Consider the following 21,906-nt stretch of genomic DNA (forward strand, 5'->3'; position numbering starts at 1 on the left):
CTGGTGGACTAGTTTTCTGCACTCACCTCTTTTCACTCCTCCCCTGTTTATACGTCACTACTGCACTACTGTACGACTATAGTGTGTGTTTGGTCTTGTCTCCCATGGTCATGGCACATGGCTTCCCCTCCCTGATCCTAATTCTGCTGGAGCTCTCTTCCTGTTAAAAGGGAGGTTTTCCTTCCCACTGTTGCTAAGTGCCTCTCATAGGGGGATTGTCTGATTGCTGGGGTTGTCCTTTTAATTGTGTACAATATAAAGTGCCTTGAAGCAACTGTTGTTATGAATCGGCAGTACATACATAGAACTGAACAGAACGGGGCTGAGACTTGACTCACCTTTATCAGCGTGCATCCTCTTTGCTTCATGGCTCATGTCATGGGCCAGGTCTCCCTCTTTAGGTCCCGGTGCGATGTTGGGTGACAGGCCAAGCAAGGCTTGGTTCATGGAGAGACCATTGTGGTGTGTGGCTGCATAAAAAAACAACAAAAAAAAACCAAACCATTATTAGCTAGACAGGAGCTTAAACCTTCCATCTGTACAATCTGTAAAGCCCTTTAGAGGTTTTTTTTTCTTTATTTTTTCTTTATTTGTGTTAATAAATGTGCTGTGAAGCAATATATAATACGTACGTATCCTGTCTGAGGAGCTTTCTGTGTGGGCTGGGGAGCTGGACACACTGCTGCTGCGGTGGGACGATGGGTGACTACCTGGCCTCCTGTGGTCTTCTAAGGAAGGAGCAGGGGAGGGACTGTCCGGCAAACGTTCCTGCAACCCCAACAGCCACAAAACCACACATGCAAAATAAATATCCAGCGCAGGCTCGAGTGTTATGCCACGAGAAAGAGGGAACTGTGTTTACAGCAGCCAGCTGTTATTATGACATTGCTTGCTTTCTCTTTTAAAAATTTACCTTTATAACAGAGGTGACCATTCTGGAGGGCAGACTTTGGCCCTGTGCTGCGGCGGCCATATTTGCAATGGTGCTGAGGTGGTTCATCTGGCTCATCGCCATAGTGACAGAGGCTGGGGGCAGGCTGACTGGGATCAGAGGGTGTGGCATCATCATGAAGGGGAGTTCCAGGCCTGAGACACAGGAAGAGGTCATTGGTTACTCAATGATGCATATTATGAGTGAGCTACCCACAGGGGAAACTTGGCTGAAAACTCAGAACCTGCTGGTGTTAATTCAGCAATCAGTAATTCCCACCACTGAGATCCCCTTTAAAATTGGTGTCCAATAACACTAAAGCTTTACAGAGCCAAGCGCCAGGAAAAGAAAGGAATAATTCAGATTAATCACGTCTCGGGTATCTTTCCATGTTAACACAATACACATAAATGTTTTACAGCACGTGTTAATAATAGATACTACTGCAATAATAATAAAGAAAATGGGGACGATAACTATACACACAGTCATTCAAAGACCAAAGTTTACACTGCAATAAATATGCATCAATTATTCTATGATGAATAAAAAGGGGCAAATTATGGAAATTCTCTCAATATTTACATATAAAAAAATATCTCGGTAAAAACAAGGGCAATCTTGAAAGTCATTACCCAAATGACTAGTTAAACGCGCTAATGACAAACAAGTAGCGCTAGGCTACAGTACGGCAATGACTTTAGGCTAATTATAGCCGCCGACAGTGCAGACCAAGAGACAAAGAGAAGAAGAGAATGAGACAAAAAAAAAGAGTAGGTCGCATTCAGCTCACCCAATAATGTGATTTTCAGGGTTTTTTTCTCTATACGAACACACAAATTATTCCATTACAACATCAGAGATATCTTACAAATGTTCTAAATTATTCAATTGCTGTCTGGCAGTAGACGCCTAATTGGGGAAATTGAAGACATTAGCAGCGAGAAAATGTAAAGAAAGTCTAATAAAGATATTGCAGGTGGGGTGCGGTGGAGGGGGGGTTGTAGCTAGTCAAATAGTGGCCCTGAACTGCGCTTCTGAATGGCTTAATGAAAACAAGCCAACTTTCAAAGGACATGAGCACAGACAGAGGGTCAAAGCTAGGTGTCTGTATCCCCCTCCCCTCCCCAGCCGTGGCACCCCCCTCCTTCCCCCCGCCCGCGCTCTACAGGGACTTTGAACTGGCAGGATCAAAAGTGACTGGGAACAGTTTGGTCTCATTCCTCCGCCACTCAGATGCTTTTCCTCAAATGCTTTAAAGAAAACCTCATAGACACTATTGGATCTGATCGAGCCTCTCTGTAGATTTTTTTTTTAACTCCTTTTTTTTTCTGTCTTTCTTGGCAGCCCGGTTCAAGGTAAAAAAGAAAAAAAAGAAAGCTGTGTAGAGAAAAAGGAGGGGAAGAAAAAAAGATAGCACACTACAGAAAGCTATCCACAAAACAACTCCACTCTTCTTTTTTTGACAAAACATCAGTAGCCAAAGGGCAAGGAGATCTGCATGGCGAAGCCTCTAAAGAGAAGGACACTGGTTGAAAATGAAAGGACATGAGAAGTACTCCTCTCTGTCATTCCCCTCCTTCCAAAAGAAGCATTGATTTCCATAAGAAAGGTGGCATGCAGTTTCTCAGTGGCAAGTATTCCCAAACAATATAAAGCAGGGGAGATTAAAGAAAGGCGGAAGCCAAGCAGCACCTTGTATCAGCGCCTCTGCTGAAGCTCAGACTGAATCAATTACCACTCAGCAGGCTAAGCTCAATTAAAAAACACCACAGAGGGCCTGATTGCGGGGGTACTTACTGTAGGACAACATGGAGAGGTCTAGGCTACCTATCAGCCTTTCAAGGCCACTCAAGGGCCAGAGTGAAGAGACTTATTCTGCCTTTGAGGTGTCTCTATTACGCCCATTCAATCAAACGCAGCTACACACACATAAAGGTAGATTTTCACCATATCAATAAAGTATGAAAAAGAGGTGAAAAGTCACTTAAAACAACGCAGGTCTGCGCTTTGTTAGTAACATACCGCCACTTATCTCCCTGTCATATCTTTCTCTTGATGGTATGTGAATTTCATTGATGTGTCTCCACCTGACTGACAGGCTGGCGAGGAAACACAGGACCTCTGTTCACTCTAAGGGGGTATTAGTCTCGCTTTCAGTGCCCGTCCAGCCCCTTTCTTGTCACCCCATCCTAAAGCGATGTTTCTCCCATAAAGACCCATTCAGGCCACTGTAGGGGAATGTGCCACGGGCCAACAAGGGTGCACCAAATCCTTTTATTTATGGCTGAAAGGAGCCAGGTGAGGAGGATATGCATTTATTCAAGGAATCTGGCATTTTCACAAGACAGTTAGAGTGTTTTCATCGCATTCATATGCAATTTCTTCTCATTTTCTTGATTTTTATTCTCATTTAAATGAAAGGACTATGAATAATTGCAACAACTTTTTTTACGTAGGTAACAATAAACAGAGATTTTTGCTTCTTTTTTTGTCCTTTTCAAAAACCAGAATGAAGAGACTCATTAATCGCTGTGATATTGTGAAGATATTCCAGTGGGCAAACTGTTAGAAACATATTTGTCAGTTTTCTGTTTATCTCTGAAATAGAAGTTCAGACCTGATGAGAGGTGAATTCCCACAAGCCCCCCTCCCAACCACCACCTCTCTCTTTCCTGAAGGGCAGACAATGCATTTGGAGTAATTTACCTGAAGTAAGCCTGAGGGACTTGCAAAGGTGAACTCCTATTTACCATCATTAAAACTACAAATCACTTAATACCAATATAAACAGCTCAGCTATTATGTCGTGCAGTGCTTGGGAGTTCACGCATGGATAAGCAAAGATCTGAATCGCGGAGGATGAATTGAATGAATTAAAACAGCCCTTGGTAGCAACATGATTAAAAACCTGTTACATCAGAATCAAACCTCACGGCTAATGGCAGGTTTGTTACTTATTTAAAAAAAAGATTTGAAGAAAAGTGGGAAAAAATGGATTGATTGACTGTTGAACGATTTAAAAAAATGATTAAAACGCCAGCAGTGATTTATTTTGGTGATTTGTGCCGCAGTTAATCCTCATCGACACAGAACTTCAGCCTTTTTGGCCATCTAACCCTACGGAGAAAAATAAGAGGAGAGGAGCTAAGCCATTGTCATTGAAAATGGGATGAGAAAGCAGCCGGGCCCCTTACCCTTAACTCTGTTGTGGACAGATTTCCCCTGACAAAAATTAAACTAGCTCCTACTTGGCACTTTATTATCTCTTCAACTGAATGATTTATTGTTTGTGGAGCGAAAGAACCAAAGAGAGGGGGAAGATTACATTTCCAGCCAAAGCTCAGGCCTGATCTCGTTTTTTACTCCCTCTGTCCAGGAAAAAAGCTCCCGACAAACAATAATGTCAGCTGTAATTGATCGGAGGTCGCTGGCTGGGCCTGCAGTAAAAGCGCACTATTTAAGCGACAATCGGCCCCGCGCTCTTCAGACGCTGGCTAATGAAGCTGTCTGTCTGGGCTATTTACCTTCTCTTAAATGGAAGGGGAGAGATGTACTGTAAGAGACAGGGCTGGAGAGGATCTGCCTCTCACTCCCGTGAAATAGGACCTGCACATGCCTCAGGAATGTATAATTGGTTGGCGCAGCCAAAGCTGGGGATCCGGTGCTAATTAAATGACTTGTTTAAAGCCTATCTGTCTTTGTTTGGGAGGCTCTGGGCTTCAGAACAATGCATTGTAAATGCTGTTGTCAAACAAACATTCCTGGTTATCCTTTGATTTGAATTGAACAAGACAAAGGGCTGATTTGCTCACTGCTAAGCCTTTGGTTTTCATGGTGTTGAGATATTTTTTCCTTCCCTCTTCTGATCTGTCAAACTGAACAGGGCCATTCCAGTCAAAGCTGCTAAATGGACTGACTCAGTGCACAATCCATACGCAGCTCGCCGCCGCAAAAACAATCTCCGTTTTCCCTCTTAATTGCGCTTGTAAAAATGCCCCCATGTTGTGTATGCATTTCTCCGACAAAGGTAAAGACGGTGGCGCGCACAAGGAGAGTCTTTGTTGTGGTCGTATCAAGGATTTGCACACCGGTCCCAAAAGGAAATGAATGGCTCATGAAAAAGTGTCTGTCACGCGGCGAGACATTTAGAGGTCTCCATAGCACTAATCAGCTAGTCGTCTTTACTATAACTGTTAATCTCCCTTTTTAAAAAAGGGGGGGAAAAGGAAGTCCTGCCACGGAGGAGGTGGACCGGGGGGGGTGTGTATGCATCAGATCAAACATAAGACACGGCCTCCATAAATAAGTCGTCTAGAATTGTGGTGCCACTTTAGACTACACAAGTGCATGCTTCCATGTGCTTGCTAGTCCCACATTCATATACACACAGGCAAACAAGAAAACACACACACACAGATGGCAGGTTCAGTCAAGGCTGGTGAGTCCTGTTTCTCATTAAAATGGGGGGAGAGGGGAAGGTTTCGAGCTTTGATGTAGCCACCCACAGCCCTTCAGTGTCATTGAATGAAACTTTGAAGCTTTTTGTGTTTACGTAGTTAATGCTGATAATAAAGCAAACATCTTGTCTTTGTTAAATACCTGCTGTCCACTCACGTATGCCTACACACACGCACGCACACTGCAAACGGGGACATAAAACGAATACATCTTGCAGCAACAAAGAGAGGTAAACATGAAAACACACGGCCGCACGCTCAGACAATGATGCAGTATGGATAATTGTGTAAAGTTACGCGCCGGCGCAAAGCCAGCCGAACATATAAACACATGCGGGAAAGAAAAATGCTTTACATTCCAAGAGCTGTAACGATTGGATGAATAACAAGCTATTAACGCATCAGCAGACAAAATACGCTCGACGTGCCAAGGCAAAGACGCGCAACTGAGGTGGGCATAGACTTTTTGATGAACTAAATCACGAAATGTAACAAAAAAAAAAGAAAGAAAACATGATAAGAAAACATTTCTGCTTTCATGAGGTAACATAATTGCTTTCCAAACCCAAACCGCTGGAGTGTAACATGTGGTAGAAATTATCAAGGAGACAGACAGAGGTGTTTGTCCATTAAGCGCATAAAAATCTAAGGCAGGCAACTTTTATAGGATAATTTAAATCCTCGGCTCTAATAGTGCGCATTCCTTATGAAAATTGGAAGATCAATCATCTCCGTGACAGATCTGTTGTGGAAGAAGTTCTCGCTATCTTTTAGGTGGTGGTGGTGGGGGGTGCTGAACACGTTTCGCCACCGCCCCACCTGTGCTACCCCCCCCCCCCCTTCCCATTTTAGCTGTCTATTTGTCTCTTTGCTGAAAATGTTAACGAACAGGGCAATAATCAAGCCATATGCTTGCATGTGGCAAATCTCATTACAGTAAATGACCTTTACCAACCAATGCCAACATCCTTGTGCTTGATAACACAGAGCGTGCGGGGCGGGCGACACAATGGTGGGTTTTAGTTAACGCAGTCATGCGCGGGAGTATGTGTGTGTGTGTGTGTGTGTGCAGTTGGCCAAGACAGCCAGGCCTTCAGGACACATTAGGACACGGGAGGCATTCTCTAATTTGGGTCGGAACCAGGCTCACTTCACATTTGCCACACGTCACTCCGAGGATCGCCGCGGAATCGGCGCAGGAGCTCCGACGCTGGATCACTCACAATAAGCGGTGGCACGGAAAGTGCTGCGAGCAGAAGAGGAGAGGCGAAGGAGAGGAGAGATATTACTAGCAGCTGTTACTACTGCGGCTGCAATATATTCAAGCCCAATCAATAAAGCTCCTACAGACAGTGACACCCAAGCAGACAGAGGAATCATTTTCATCTGATACTTAGCAAAGGCTCCCCCTTTTAAAAAGATTGCTTTCAGTCAATGACAACCAGTTGTCATTTGACTAAGGCTCCTGAAATGAAATATATTGACGAGTGTTATCAATCACGACCCACTCTGCCATCATATCAATTTAGCAGGGATGGGGGTTGAGGGGTGGATGGTGGTGGTGGTAGGGAGGGATCGGTTTGCATGTGGTCATCGGATCATCTGTTTTAATTACAAAATTAGCATCACTACCTCCTGCGCTCTCACTTCCTCCATGACAAGCACCTCTCGAGAGAGAAAATCAGTAACGCTCAACCGTTGTCAGCGCGAGGTTTCCTTGAAATGCAGTTCAGTGTGGACTTTAACTGAGGCAGAGGACAACATGTTAAAATATACATAGATATATATTTGTTTGATTATTTGTCTGGAGATTCTAAATATCATTTATCACGAAACGCCTTCCTTTGTTTGTTCACCCTCTGAAGGGCGTGCTGATTGTGAAATTCCTTTACGTTGTTTGAACTTGCTCACGCGCTCCGTCTTTATCTTGGTCCCAGAGGAGAGGCTTTGTGATGGTGAAGATGTCTGGGCTCAGGAAGGCTGATAGCTCTATTTGGATGAGGGTTCCCATATCATAATTGAGAGAAGAAGAAGAAGAAAAAGAGTGGAAAAAAGTGCTTTTGCGGAACACGACCAACTTTCTTTTCTGTCACGAAACGCTTTTGAATCCTTCCCGGGCAATGCTACATTTTTACAGTGCAATCACAGTTAAAAGAGAACGCCATTTCGCTGTTGTCATCACCGCGCTGCCATTACTGCTATTGTGTACACACAGTAATATCATTACTCTATACTAATGTTTCCTCTTAGACATAATCACGGGGAAATGAGAGCGCATGATATCCAGCCTCTAACGCTGCGCCATCTTAACTGTGCATGTGAAAACGGCTCCGCATCCGACGCAATCACACACCACGTATATTTCACATTGCTCCGACCTGCGAAAGCTCATCATCACCGAAAGGTTGAATGTCATTTATTACACGTATCACATTTACAGCAAGTGACATTGTCTTTTCAAATTGTGTTGATCTCTTCACTTTCAAAGGTCAGCCCCTTCCCTGGCTAAATTCAACCTGACAGAGAATAGTGAGGAGGGGACAGCCGAACACATGCATCACCCCGGCATCAAAGCGCTCCAAATTAATCTATCCAATTAATGAGGAATGAGGCCTAATGTTGATGAGGGATGACAACTCGACTGGTCAGTTGTTTTTTTATAGCTCTGCTCCTGCTATTGTGAGCTAACCGCAAGAGACAATCAAACAAATATTTCCATGACGCTTTGTCGAGTGCCGCCGCCTCTTCCTCTCCGCTGCCACTCAAAGATGATAGAACTTGATATGGATCATTACGGAAATAATGTTTAATCAATTCCCCCTGTTATTGTAATCTATTTCTGCCGTTGTCTGCGTTTGTGTGTTTTGTAGCTACATCGGTGCGCCTCACAATTTCCCAATCATGCATATTCAAGTGTTACGCTGATGCTTAACAGCCGACGCAACCGGAATTAGAACGAGGACATTAGACTTCATTAAAAAGAGAAATGATTATCAGGTTTATCTTTTGAAATGTCTATTAAAATGTGTGTGTCGTTCTTCACTTATCTGTCACCTGGCTCCCATGAGCCTGGCAGCCTAATAGAGAGATGGTGAGGGCCAAAGCCCAAGAGAGCGACGGAGACCCATCAAGCTCTTCACTCAGACTGGAAGGCTGCCTGTCTGCTCTGCCACTCTCTGTCTCGCTCACTTACCACCACTAGCCCCCGTTTGCCCAACGCTGGCAGGTCAAAGAAATCCTGTTTTGTCTGGAGAAGGACCCTTGATATAAGAAGATGGGGAGAAAACCCAAATAAAATGTTGAATTGCATAAATTAGTCAAGACAATAACCTGCCGCTGTAAAAAGAGGTGTTATGATATGTTCGTGAAATGAATTCCATTCAGCCTATGGCTACAATCTAGTCTCTCCAAAGAGCTTTGGCTGACAAAGGCTCCCACAAGAGAGCTAGAGAGGAAGATGGATGAAGTTGCCCCTAGACACTCATATCAGGTCAGTATGTGCTTTATCCCCTAATGGTTAAGGTTAGGATTGAGTAGGGGGTGATACTAGATCTGAGCCTGAGGGCCACTGTTCTAGAGGAGAGGTGCAGGAAGTTGCCACCATCCTCCATCATGGCCCACATTCAGCTGCGCTGGGCCACCAGCACTAATGCAGCTAGCAGGTTGGAGCGCGTAGTTAGCTAGTTGGACGTGTCCTTCCACCCAGAGAGCTTTATTATTAGAAAGGACATAAACAGACTAATTAAATCGCAGCAGTGGAGCTGGGCTGACAGCTGGCACAGAGAATGTGACCAAACAGATCCCTATCAAAGTGCAAGAGCAGTGTCTCTCTATATGGGTCCTGCTTTTGTGTGCGTGGCTTTGTCTGTGTGTGCTGACACGCATGCCTGTATGTCCAGTAAATATACGCCCGGGTGCACGTCACCTCTACCCATTTTAGCCCCGTGTTCGGCTCACATTCGACGACTATCATTTCTCCACTCACACGCGCTGTCATCTTAATGTCTTATTTAGCGGCTTATCGCAAAGCGCACTGACTCTCTTATATGTTCCAAAATTGCACAAATGCTATCCAACAGAGCAGTGAACACTCCAGTAATTAGTGCATGGTCTCAAGCCTGACTCCACTCAGCTCTGCAACATGGCCAAGCACGGACCCCATATAGAGAGGAGTCTAGTTATGCATTGATCTCAGAAAATTAAGGCTAACTGCCCCAGACTGCGGCGTCTTGATGTACCTTCTGGATGAGCAGTGTACTATACCTTGTGTTGTTTGTGGCGTAAACACGGTGATTTTTTTTTCTCACTCGCCGCGCTTTAAAATAAATACATGCTAAATAATTAATGACCCCGCCCACCCTAAAAGCGCTGTTATCCGTGCGTGCAAAAGGTAAAACCACTGATGATGAGAAAATATGGCCTTAACAAGTCAATAATGGCGAGTGCAACAAGAACAGCCTAATCAATGCGGCTGCAACGTTTGCAAACAAGGACTTGAATTATAACGCCAATAATTGATCCCTTCCATTTTTTTCTCCCCACCCCCTTTCCCCTTCATGTGATGTCATTGTTTATTGATTGCTTCTCGCCCGTGAGGGATGATGGGAAGTTTCGGAGTTTGTTTTTTGCTGCGACTTTTGCCCCTCCCACCTCCCCGACCACATCCAAATACACCACCCACCAACCCACCCTTCCTCCATTTGAAATTTGCAAGCTGTAGCACCAGCTTAACCAAAAAGGATTAAGTCCCATACCCAACTGAGAACACAGATAATGCTCAGTAATTGGTAAAAAATGAAGATGAATGGGACAGCTAGATAAGGACCAATTAGCTGCTGGGAGTGTACAGCTGTGGTCTCCTCACAGAGCGCTCTCAGGGGCCAAGGCCCCCTCTTCCTCGCTCTCTCTCTCTCTCACACACACACATACGCACGCAGGCACACGTGCGCGCACGCATGCAAACATGCAAGCGTGAGGGTAGGGCTTGCAGAAATTAGCCTGATGACCCTGGAAAGAGAGAATGATGCTTCCTCATCATCTCACCCAGAACCTCTTTCCCTCAACTCCTCACTCAGTCAGGCAAGACTCCAGGTACCTGTCACCACCCGTCCAAACTTCAGACTAGCATGAGGCTTTCCACTCCCCCACCCGCCCCTGTTGGGCGCAGGCAGCCTGGACCGAAGCCACAGATGTTGAGACAAAGGCTTTTCAGGTTTTCATGCATCGCTCCTTTTAAAGCTTCGCTGCGATGTTACAGTGCGGACTCGGAAGAGATTTTTTTTTTTTTTTTTTGGTAGATTATGTTAGCAGTGACAGTTGTGTCTTCTCCTTCTACCGCCGCGCTGTTGTTTAGCCGGCATGTCGTGGCATCATCTGGCTGATGACAGTGGAATTCCCATATCTAATTACAAACAGGATTTCAGCTCCATTAGAGTTGCGTGGTGAGGAGTCAGATGAGTGGCAGGGCAGCACCCAGTGGCCAAAGAGAGACAGAGGGTGAAAGACAGAGAAGTAAGTGAGACAGAGAAAAGAGGACAAAGGGTGAAACCCCTGCCTTATCATCTCAACCTGTTTTTTTTGTTGGTTCTTTTTGAAGCTCCGAGAAACACTTTTCCCCCCCTTTCTGTAACTGGAAAAAAAACAAACCCAATTCCTTCTCTTGGAATTGGCAGGTGTTTGTTAGTGGGCAGCTGACAATATTTTTTCTCCCAGTAATGAAGGTTGTGGCTGGGGTCAATGCACTGGGAGGGAATGGCAGGCTGTTTATCCCCCTCAAGGCCAAGCGCCACACGTGTTTTGCTTGGTCTGTGATCTGTAATTGTGGCATTTCCTGAGAGGCGCAGGAACAATCCACATTGTGCTTTGAGAGCTCTCCCTCTGCCCAACTAAAGAGTGCGAGGGAAAATCAAAGAAAGACCCCACACACGCACACACACACACACACACACACACCATCCTGCCTCTCTTTACATTTTGATGTCATTCCATCTCCGTATCTTTTTTACCCTTCTCTCCTGCCTCCCCTTCTTCATACATATCTATTTCCTTCTCTCCATCTCTCACTCAGGATGTTTGGTTATTTTGGCAGAGAGTTGAACTGGCTGTTTTTTCCCTTATAATTAATAACATTGATGCAAACAGGAAGGTCTAATTGTGATGAATATTTAATGTGAGGGAGAAACATTAGCCTGTTCAATTTACATCAACACAAAGACAGCGGCGGGCAATCCAACTCTACAAACAGTACAGAGTGTCCTTCACTGGCTGGCTCTGCTGTGCTTTGCTTTAAGCGCTTCACAATACAAGAACTGCTTCAGACAAACACTGAGATGAGGCACCTGTATTCTGTATTTTAGCCCGAGGAGGCTTTTTTTCTTTTTCTTTTCCCCTCCACGGGTTGATGTAGTGGCTCTTTTCTGATTAAATGGATCTATGTCCTTAGTGGTATTATCAGAAGGATGCTCATTATCATATCAATTCCTATCGTGGATGGTAACATAATTTGTGTAAGTAAACACATCCGTTTGTGTGGGTCTTAGTTTAAGCCGGTTGATTATAAAACGCCAGTCCATTTCCTCAGAGCAGCTGTGGTCTGAGTCTGTTTAAAAACAGCATGAAGTCATTCCCCAGTCAGCACTCTGAACAACAGTCAGTCCAGTCCCAACAAAAGCCCCAGCCAAATGCATTTCCCCCTCTGCTACATCAGTCAACTGATTTATACGTCTCGATAGCTATTGGATAATAGGCTCAAGTGCTGGATATATTAGGGATTCGCACTTCAAAAAAAAAGAAAGCAAAAAAAAAAAAAAAAAAGCTCATAAATCAAACCCGAGCGAGCCACTTTATGGAATCTGAAGTAAAATCTGTAATCAGGCTTCCTTGTTAAGTCTCGCAACTGTGGAATCCCAAAATGCCTTCATTAAAAATAAAACATGTGAAGCAAAGTCTGGGGCTAGATGAAGAAGACAACATGCTGCTAGCTTGTGTTTCATGGCTCTGCAGTGCAGAGCGGGCCATATATCTCCAGCGTATTATCAGGATGACTCCTGCTGGCCACCCTGTCACAGGAGAGTGCTTGATATAAACAAGAGATTGCTGCGACACCCAGTAATCAATATTAGGATGGTTTCAGTACCAAACATCATTTGTCTCTGCGACCATTCCTTTGACCAAACGAAGCATTAATTCAAATCATAAATCTGAGCTGATTTAAATCCGAGGAGAGTGAGAGAGAGAGGGGCCCCTGTCTGACTGCCTGCCCCTAATGATTTATTTTCTACATTTCTGCGAGCGAGAGATTTGTCCATACTCACTGACAGGTCACCTTCAAACGCCAGTGGCAGACTGTTCATCACCATGCAGACGAGCATCTCATCGCTGCGAGTAAATATTAAAGGAAAAGAATCCAATTGATTGTGGATGGGGCCGAGAGGCGTCACTGCCATATATTTCACTCAGAGAGCTAATGCTGTGGCCCATGCACCCACACCTAGAACTGCTCCCCCTTGCCAGAATTATGATTCTACCGGGAGCCTGTGTGGCTGGCTGTGGGCTCAAGGTTACAATTTAAATTGTAAAAAGATAAAACAGTTTCTTATTAGCTCCATTGCCACAGCCTTGCTGTTAGTACTCACATTTATCTTTATTTCCGTGACCTCGCAGGCTCGTATTCTCTCTCTCTCTCTTTTTTTTTTTTTTACACACTCCATTCTCTCGGAGTGATGACCTCACACTTTATGCATTTCGCATTGTTAAATCTGCTTAGAAACACATCCTGTTTTCATCTCGCATGCCACAAGCTCCATGGTGTCAAGTATTATTGTCGAAATGTGTTCAGGAGTCAAGCCATTTATTACAGTAAGTGAATCAAAACCTCAATTTAGCAGGCAAAGCTACGGGGATTACACTTGGTTTATAATTCGGAACGGGCTCATGAATCCGCGCTAACATACATTATCATTCTCTTTAATACACTAAGTGCTCGTGTGTGATATTGCAAAAAATCCTTCTGCATTTTAGGGCTAATAATTAATTGAAATGGCACATAGTGAAAAACCAGAGCTCTCACAGCAATTCAATTAGACCTTGTTAAAAGCTGATAGCTTTGGGAAACTGTGTTCACAGTTTCACTTAGCTATTAGGAGTTGTTTTTTTTTCTTTCAACATAAAACACTTTCGGAAAAACATGACTTACATTACTAAAGCGGGCATTCCCAGTGCATACAAAATAACTAAAATCAATAGTTTATTGCTTTATAAACTTTGAGAAGGCAGCAGCACAGTGGAAAGAGCATCTCATGAAAGAACACCGTGCGAGTCTTCGGTTTAAGGCAAGCTGTGTGTCTGCGTGTGCCTCTGTGTGCGTATAACCTTTTTATTACTTTTGACAAAGCTCCATTGACACAAGGAACAGTGTGTCTGCTTTAATGACGAGGTGTAGAAACGACCTTCTTCTTTGACATATTTCAGTCTAAACCTGCTCTGGAATTATTGTTATTTTGGACTTTTTAGCCTCGGCTGGAAAGAAAGGAGGCAGGATACATGTAAAGAGAGAATGAAGGGTTTGATTGCCAGCATTGTTTTTTTGCCTGCTGGGGTACCTTTGGAACAATGCATGGAACCGCATAAGCTTTCACTCTTGCAAATCAAAGCAAATTTGCTCAAACTTACTGACAACCCTGACAAAAATGGAACTTGTTTAATAACCAGTCTGCATTTTTCCCCCTAATGTGTTGATTCTCGTTTTATACGGCCGAGGATTGAGATGTGTATAATACCCTGCCTCTCTGGACATTTTCTGTCTAATTTTTTAAACAGATAATTGTGCAGTCTTGGAAAAGAGTTCTGTGAGCGTGTGTTGAAACGGTGGCAAGTGTGCAGGTCTTCGCATGTGTTTGTGTGCGGCTTGCATTTTTTTCCCACTAATGCGAGATGTATTTGTGACAGTGTGTGCGTGTATGAAGGGCATCCTCACCGACACTGGAGCTGAGGTCTCCATTCTCTCCGTCGACCCCGTGGTGGTTGGCGTTGCCGTGGTAGCTGCTCATTGCCTCCAGCTTGATCTTCTTGACCTTCATGGCCTCTGCGATGGCTGCGTTGGCAGCTGCTGCCGCCGCTGCTGTCAGGCCTGGAGAGAAGAGGCAGAGGAGACAGTGCGCTTACAGACCGCTACATGTCTGCTGTGGCTGAGCCACTGCACCTGCGAAACCTTTCAAAAAGCCTCCTTGGCAAATAAAAAAATGAAGGAAAAAGAAAACAGGGGGGAGACTTTTGAAATAATAAAACAATGAATAATTTTATACACTATGGGGAATAAGCTCCTGCGAGATCACGACTTTGTTTTTCATCTTCTGACAGGGGATATCTTCACAGCGGGTTATCATGCTGATGAGATGGATCCCCGTGTGTGTGGCAGCATATGATTTTTATGAATGTTTCAGAGACTCTGGCATTCCTCGCCGCTGTGTATTGATGTATTTGTACCTTGATGGAAAAAGATGCAGTCAAGATAACAGCGCATGATGCAAGCACTTTGTGTGTACAGCTTATAATAGTGAATGAGGAATAGTGATGCAGTGTGACACAGCGGCGGGGGAGGGGGGGGGGCAGGCATTAAACATTAAGTAAAGCGGGTTAAAGTGAACAGATATAGGTGCTGAGCTGCGTCTTCTGAATCTTATTGTGGAGGGTACTTCAGTGATACCGTCTAATGCATTCATCAGAGCTAATCGACCTGAATAATACCTCACAGTGCTGCTCATGTTTCTTACAGCAATACATTGTCGTGCCTCATAATAAGAGGGCTCTTCTCACTGTCAAGGCGAGTCATCGGGCACAATGGAATCCTATAGACAGACCAGCAAGTTTAATAGTTAGAGGGCCATGAGTGAAAATTAACTAAGGAATGAAGGAGGCAATATGTGAACTTTTGTATCATCTCTTATTTCAAAATGTTCTGTGGTCTGCAGAAGTACGAAACTGATGAGGCAACAGGTCAAAAGTGGCAGTGAGCTTGGCTCAAATATACTCAAATATTCATACTGGTTTTTTGTACGGAGATGATATGGGTTATTTAGTAGGCTTCTCAAGAGAGAACCAGCCAACCAGTTGTGGTAGATGGCTGCCCCTCGGTGAGCCTTGTTCTGCCTGAGGTTCCTTCCTGTTTTTTCCTTCCCACTGTCACCAAGTGCTGGCTCATAGAGGCTCATCTGATTGTTGGGGTTTCTCTGTATTATTGTGGAGTCTTTACCTTGCAATATAAAGCTCTTTCAGAGGTGACTGTTGTTGTGATTTGGCGCTAAATAAATAAACCTGGACTGAATTGAACTGAATTTGAATGTATTTGAGAATTTTACATGGATTTACTTGAGGCCAAAGTTAGCTGCTTCGTTAAACTACATGAATACTGACATCACTGAATCCCCTCTGCGATCTCAAAATACATCCCGAAATAGCAAGTTTAGACGTGGTCATCCACTTTAATGAAAATGAACTTGATGTGATTGACATAGTAGGTCTAATATTACAGCCATACATATGCTGAGCACACTGCAGAGATCATAAAGCACTGGTCTGTCATTGTGGTAGTTCCAGGGTTCTGGTGTATTGAACGTGACTGAAATCTTTATTCATGAGGCTGGTCTCAAACAGCAGGGACAGATAGTGCTAAAGCTCCTCTAGGCTTGGCGTGTCTCAGGAGAGTCCCACGACTCTTCTCGCCAGCCCCAGCAACAAAATCAAAGATGCATGGCGAGAAAAAGATATGTACCTATTACTGGAATCACTCATATCCACAATACAGTATATCACCTGCCCTTTCACTGGGTGCTGCTTGTACTTGATATGCAGGTTTGCCTTACGTTTGACGCAGAACAAAGCGGCGTCTCCGTTTATCATCGCTAAGCTGTCACGTCTCCGTGATGGGACTCAAAGCAGCTATTAGCCATGCATTTGAGGGGAGACACAAGTACAAGGAGAGGTAGAAATCAAACACGTGGCTCTAATAGATACATGCCAGCACATGCAAGCGCTAACAGACACACACGCACTGACAAACGCGCACACAAGAGCATACCGGCCTGGACACCCTTTCCTCTCATCCCCAGCTGATAGGCAGATGGTGAGAGTCACTCTGAGCCTCTGACATGGAGGTGCATATAATTTAAAGCCTTGTTTGCATCTTAAAATACATCAGTACCATATTGACGTACAGTATACATCATGTCAGCGAGGGCCCTCTCGTTTGCAGTGGGCCCTGGCTGCTGTTCCATATGCATAGGCTGGGCAGGAGGAGGGGGAAAACAGCCATTGCCTCATAAGAAGGTGATACTTCTCCACATAATGAATGTGGCCTCTGCCCAGTCTGAAGGTCAGCCTTCATTTGTGTATAATGGGCAAGAGTCAACTGTTTTCCAAATGAGACGTATGCAGAACAGACTGCCGAGTAAATATTGAAATCACCTCTGGGCTGTTTGTGTGATAAATTCCCCCCACAAATCAGGTGCTGCTAAAAGGAGTGCAGCAATGGAGCTTTCTGATGCTCTCTAACTTGTAGGAATATGGTGGTTTATTACACTGCAGCCTATCTGTCCTCAACACATATATATAATATCATTTTTTTCTTTAGTCGACTAAACTGTAGAGCCACTAAAGCAAAAAGGAAACGGAAAGTAGGAGGTGATGAGTTTTGATCAAACGTTTAGCGAGAAAATAAAGGCTAGGAAATTGATTCGTACCATTGTGAAACGGATGAAATGATCACTTTTCCATTTTTCATTTATCATTCGCCCGCAACATCCACCCCTGTCTTTGACTAAGTGACACACTCCATAAATCGAAATCTTTGTTCTGATAATTGCTTCATTTCGCCGGATCAATTGTCATATCCACACAACGCACACCTCAATACAGCGCGTGTAATAAGGAAGCCAGGGAGATGTTGGCGCCCAACAACAAGTCTATTAAGCCACTAGAAGTCTAAACGTCAACAGGACCAATCCCACTCGGTGCTAATCTGCATTCATTACTATGCAAACAAAACAATCCAGCCTCATATAGTCCTTCAAAGTCACCTTTAGATTCAGACACTTTTCTCGTATAGACGCGCCGGCGAGTCCGAATCCTCCAGAGCACAAAACTAACAGCGCATCACGGTCGCATGTTGAGAGTCACACCAGCGAGGAAACAGAAAGGGGGGAACATTTCAACAAATAGAGAATAGCATGGTACTGTCACATGGGGAGCACAAAACAGCAAATAACAGAGACAAGGTCTGATGGTAGCCCTTGGAGCAGCTGTCATATTAAATAATAATGAAGGATCTATTAATATGCAAAGGAAGCAGCAGCCGACTGGCTTAACGCTGTCATGCCTCTGCATATTGTCAGGATCTTCATCATTAATTAACATGCTAGCTGCCCCATACCTGCGCCAATGTCAGAACATTCTTACAACAAACACCCCAATGCCTGTGCCCTCCGCAACTAACTCTTATAATTAAATTAAAATCAGATTAACTTCACATCAGTACACAAAAGGCCGACTTTTACGACTTTCTCTTGCAGTGATTGCAACTCCCCCCCCCCCTCAAAAAAAAAACAAAAAACCCCAAACAAAAAACATGAGCTTATCTGCTGTGTTTCTGTTCTCCTCTCTGTTAGGGACTGCACCATGGGCAACAATGAAAACACCGGTTATTTATCGGGCAAGCAGGATAAATAGGGAAGAGACACTCCATGTCAATGAGCATGGCCGCCTAATTTTATGCATGGACTGGTGGCAGCACAGCAATGACAAACTGGGGATGGGAACAACGCGACTCTTAGGTACACTAAACCACTTGAACTGTGCTATCCACATCATGACAAATTTAGTATCAATTACAGAGCGTGCTAACCTTATGACAAGCGGCGGACTCAAAGAGGAGGGGCAGAGGCACAAAGAACTGACACTAAATTACCTGGCGCATACTGGATCTATTTTAAAGCAGCTTGAAGTGGCGATGGATTAGATGATCCACTCTGCAGCAGGAGATGACGTGCTAATTGTACACTGAAAGAGGATAAATATTACTGTATGTTTCCACTTACAGCACTCGTGAGAAGAAGAAGCAACTCTCTGTGTCGCTCTTAAAGCGAGGCAATGCCAGGAGGCATTAGGAAATATTGTTGTTGGGTTTTTTTTTTTATCAGCAAAGTACAGGATGCACCTCGGTAAGATGTAGGTGACATTCATTTCTCTAATGGTAAATGCAGTACTCTTGCGTTATTCAAAAGATTGAAGCCATATCCAGGACATAAATGAATTATATTGAAGCTGCTGCTTAAGTAGTGGCCAGAGTGTGAGTGGAGGCCACCTCTCCACTTTAAAGGAGATGTCATCTCAGTGTGGTGTCAGTCCACAGCAAATAATCCGATTTGGGGGCCAATCTGCCTGTAATGCATCAGCAACTGGAAAGGCTCCAGCGTAAACCCCCGCCCCACACCCCCTTCCTCGGGGCATGAAGTATGCACACGTTCAGGCACTCACACAGACACACGTGTGCCTTCACACATGTCCTTAAGTGTAAAACTAAGCACTAACTCAGCACATTAAAATGTCCATTTCTAAATGGAACTGGTGTATGTTAACAATGTATCTCACATCCACTCTCTGGTCCTGCTGAGTGAAGACGACATTTGTTCTCATGCACTTCTCACATGTGACCGATACAGCCACCGAACTCAAAGCTATGACCTTAAGTCTGACGCTTCAAAAGAGCCGCCAAAAAAAAAAGAAGGAAAAAAAGAAATAAAATAAAAGGAAAAACTGTAAAACGGTTAAGTAAGTGCCTGTCATGCTGCTCTTTAAAGCTGGGAGATGAGATAATTGAACAACTTCCTGCTTCGATCTCAAGATGAAACTTTTTTGCCAGTTTGAGCAATAGTTAACCACTATTACCATATTTGTTAATGCTGCTTATCTCCTTGGAACATCAGCAGAGGGATGACATGTTACTGTGAACCAAACACTGTGCACTCTTCATCCGCAGCCCAAATGAAAAAGGGCGCAGCTATTTTGTGGGCGGCTCGAAGAATTGGTGAAGCCTCGGGAAGAGCTGTCGGCCCGTATTCTGTCTTTCTGTGCAGGCGCTAACTCATCTGAAAAATGAACTAATGTGACATGACACGATGGTGTAACTATTTAAGACAGTCTCTCAATGTCGTTTTTTATCATCAATCAGAACATTTGGACATGACAGGGAGATCAATTAGTCGCCTACTTAGATGCTAACTTATGTGTGGTCAATTATACTTAATTACTAATCTGTCAAAGTCTGTAACTTCCTTGACGTTTAATGCTTAATACTATCATCAAAACAATAAATGGTTTAATTACGACACAGAAACTGGTGCAAAAAGTTCCATCTCGCCACAGTTAGGAAGCTTAAGGCAGTTATGAGAAGACCAAAAAAAAGAAAACCTCAATTACTTTATCTCTGCCCCCTGAATACCCTGACTAAATGTCAAGATCATAGAGTCCCTCTGGGCTTAAAGGGGATGATATCAAAAGGCTTTTCTGTTGCTTTATGTTCCACTAAATAACATGGGTCTTTCTCATCATTGTCCCTCTCTGTGTTCACTTCAGCCTTTAAGTTTGCCTTCTATACTGCTGCGCAGATAGCCAGTGACCTCATCCTGTTCCCACAGTTCAAAGCACTGGCCTGCACTGAACCGGCACCCGCGTTTAGTAGTGAATTTCAAAGTGGGTGGCTCTTAAACGAATACGAAAACAAACAGAATTAAAATGTGTTCAGTGGGATCATTAAAAGTGTTCAAGTTCACTATGGAAAATCTGCTGCGGTGCTTTATCTCTTTGCAAAAGTGCAAAAAAAAAATGAATAGTCGGTTAAATAGAATGCACAAAGCTCCTTTCGACAGCGTAATATCATTAAAGACGTATCACTAAGGAGAGCAGAATATGCAAAGCAGAGCACTTACAGCCACCAACATCAAAGCAGTCACAATGAAGCCAGCCACAAATAGAACAAAAGCATTAGTTGCAATAAGACTTGGCCCGGGGGTAAGTTAGGGCACAAACGGTTGTTGTTGATTCTTGTGGCGATAAGCTTGCTTTAGCATCACCACTGCCTATGTACATATACCAGTGGAGTGGATTTAATCGCACTAATTAGAATGCACTCAAGGCAAAATGCAACATCTACTGGAATAATCTGAGAGAAAAGATCTCCACTCCAATCTATTCTCCTCCTCTTTGTTTCCGGCGAGGGGGGGAGGGGGGGGTGGACAGCAGAGGATCTGTTTTTGGTAAACGAGTGAGCGGCTGGTGTCTGGTGGTTGGATGCATGTGTCACTTTGGACTGGTTGCCATTTCGAGGACAAGCTGCGGGGAGGCCACTCGTGGGGAGGCTGAGCGTGCATGTGCATGCGTGCGCTTGTGTGTGTGGAAGAGACCTAGACAGAGTGAATCAGAGCCTTAGCAACAGTGACAGAGAGATACAGACCAAACCATACCTGTGGGCGGGATCATGCCGGGGGACATGAGGCCGGGGACTGAGTGGGGCATGATGTGGGGGTTCTCCGGTGATGTCACGCTCTGGGTTCTCTTCGGAGGCCGGCCGGGTCTGGAGCTGAAACACCGGGCAGAAAGAGGGAAGAAGTCGGGTGAGAAATGAGGAGGAGGGGCCGTGTGGGTAGTGCTGGTCTGGTGCTTTGTGGTGGTGGCGGTGGTGGGGGAGTGTTAACATTTGGAGCACTCCAGAATGCAATTCCATTCCAAAGAGCTAACATGTACTGTAAATAAATTTCTTTTCAAGGACAGTTGCTTTCTGCAGCTCAACATAATAGACTTCCATAACTAATTAGATTACACGGTGAATTCATTTCCTTTATTGAAGATCAACCACTTTTTGATGCATAATTCATAACCCGTACCTCGTTACCTGTTCCTCCGTATTAATATCCCCACACTATTTGAATTGCCTCGTTTGCATATGCTAAAATCCAGCGCGCGGCCCTCGGCCTGGAAATTACATGTTAACTTGTTATAATTATTGCAGTCAGGCCACTATTGATTTATGAGACTTTTAAAAACCAAATATGTGTAGTTCTGGTAATGAATGATATTTTAAGGTTCTTCAGGAAATTAAAAGGCAATGGCTGCCTTAGGAAATGTTCTGCTTGCTTGATTTAATGCGTGCCTTAGCTGGAAGGTGGTGTGACAGAGTGATTCAGACCTGTTGGACGGTTCTGATGGGGGAGTTTTATTACACCAAACGAGGGGCACAGATCCAGCCGTGATAAATGACTGTGCCACCTTACTGTGGAGGAGAAAAGGCCTTCAAAGCAGATACACCCCTGACTTTCCACACATCTTACTCATTCACTTATTAATACAGCTTCGAGTTTCAATCAATACCTACTTTGCTGGCTTATAGTTACAAAGAAAAGCCTACAGGCTGAAAAAAACAACAACACAATGAGCATGTAATGGGCCGAGATTCTATAGAGGTATATT

General features: G+C 44.2%; 1 protein-coding gene across 3 annotated transcripts in view; it reads right to left on the bottom strand.

The window, feature by feature from the left end:
* Positions 1-21,906, bottom strand: part of dachd (dachshund d) — a 90,556-nt gene that overhangs the window by 22,962 nt on the left and 45,688 nt on the right. For 2 of the 3 annotated variants that reach the window (XM_013911001.1, XM_013911000.1), the window contains exons 2-6: positions 20,904-21,019; positions 14,366-14,518; positions 914-1,086; positions 633-777; positions 339-470 (exon numbers count right to left, since the gene is read on the bottom strand). In XM_013911001.1, the coding sequence (XP_013766455.1) occupies positions 339-470; positions 633-777; positions 914-1,086; positions 14,366-14,518; positions 20,904-21,019 (719 nt within the window). The remainder of the gene's footprint in view (positions 1-338; positions 471-632; positions 778-913; positions 1,087-14,365; positions 14,519-20,903; positions 21,020-21,906) is intronic. The other variant, XM_005733800.1, reaches the window with a different exon arrangement.

This window comes from Pundamilia nyererei, unplaced genomic scaffold (assembly GCF_000239375.1).
Source record: "Pundamilia nyererei isolate P.nyererei 1_Seehausen unplaced genomic scaffold, PunNye1.0 scaffold00055, whole genome shotgun sequence".
NCBI classification, from domain to species: domain Eukaryota; kingdom Metazoa; phylum Chordata; class Actinopteri; order Cichliformes; family Cichlidae; genus Pundamilia; species Pundamilia nyererei.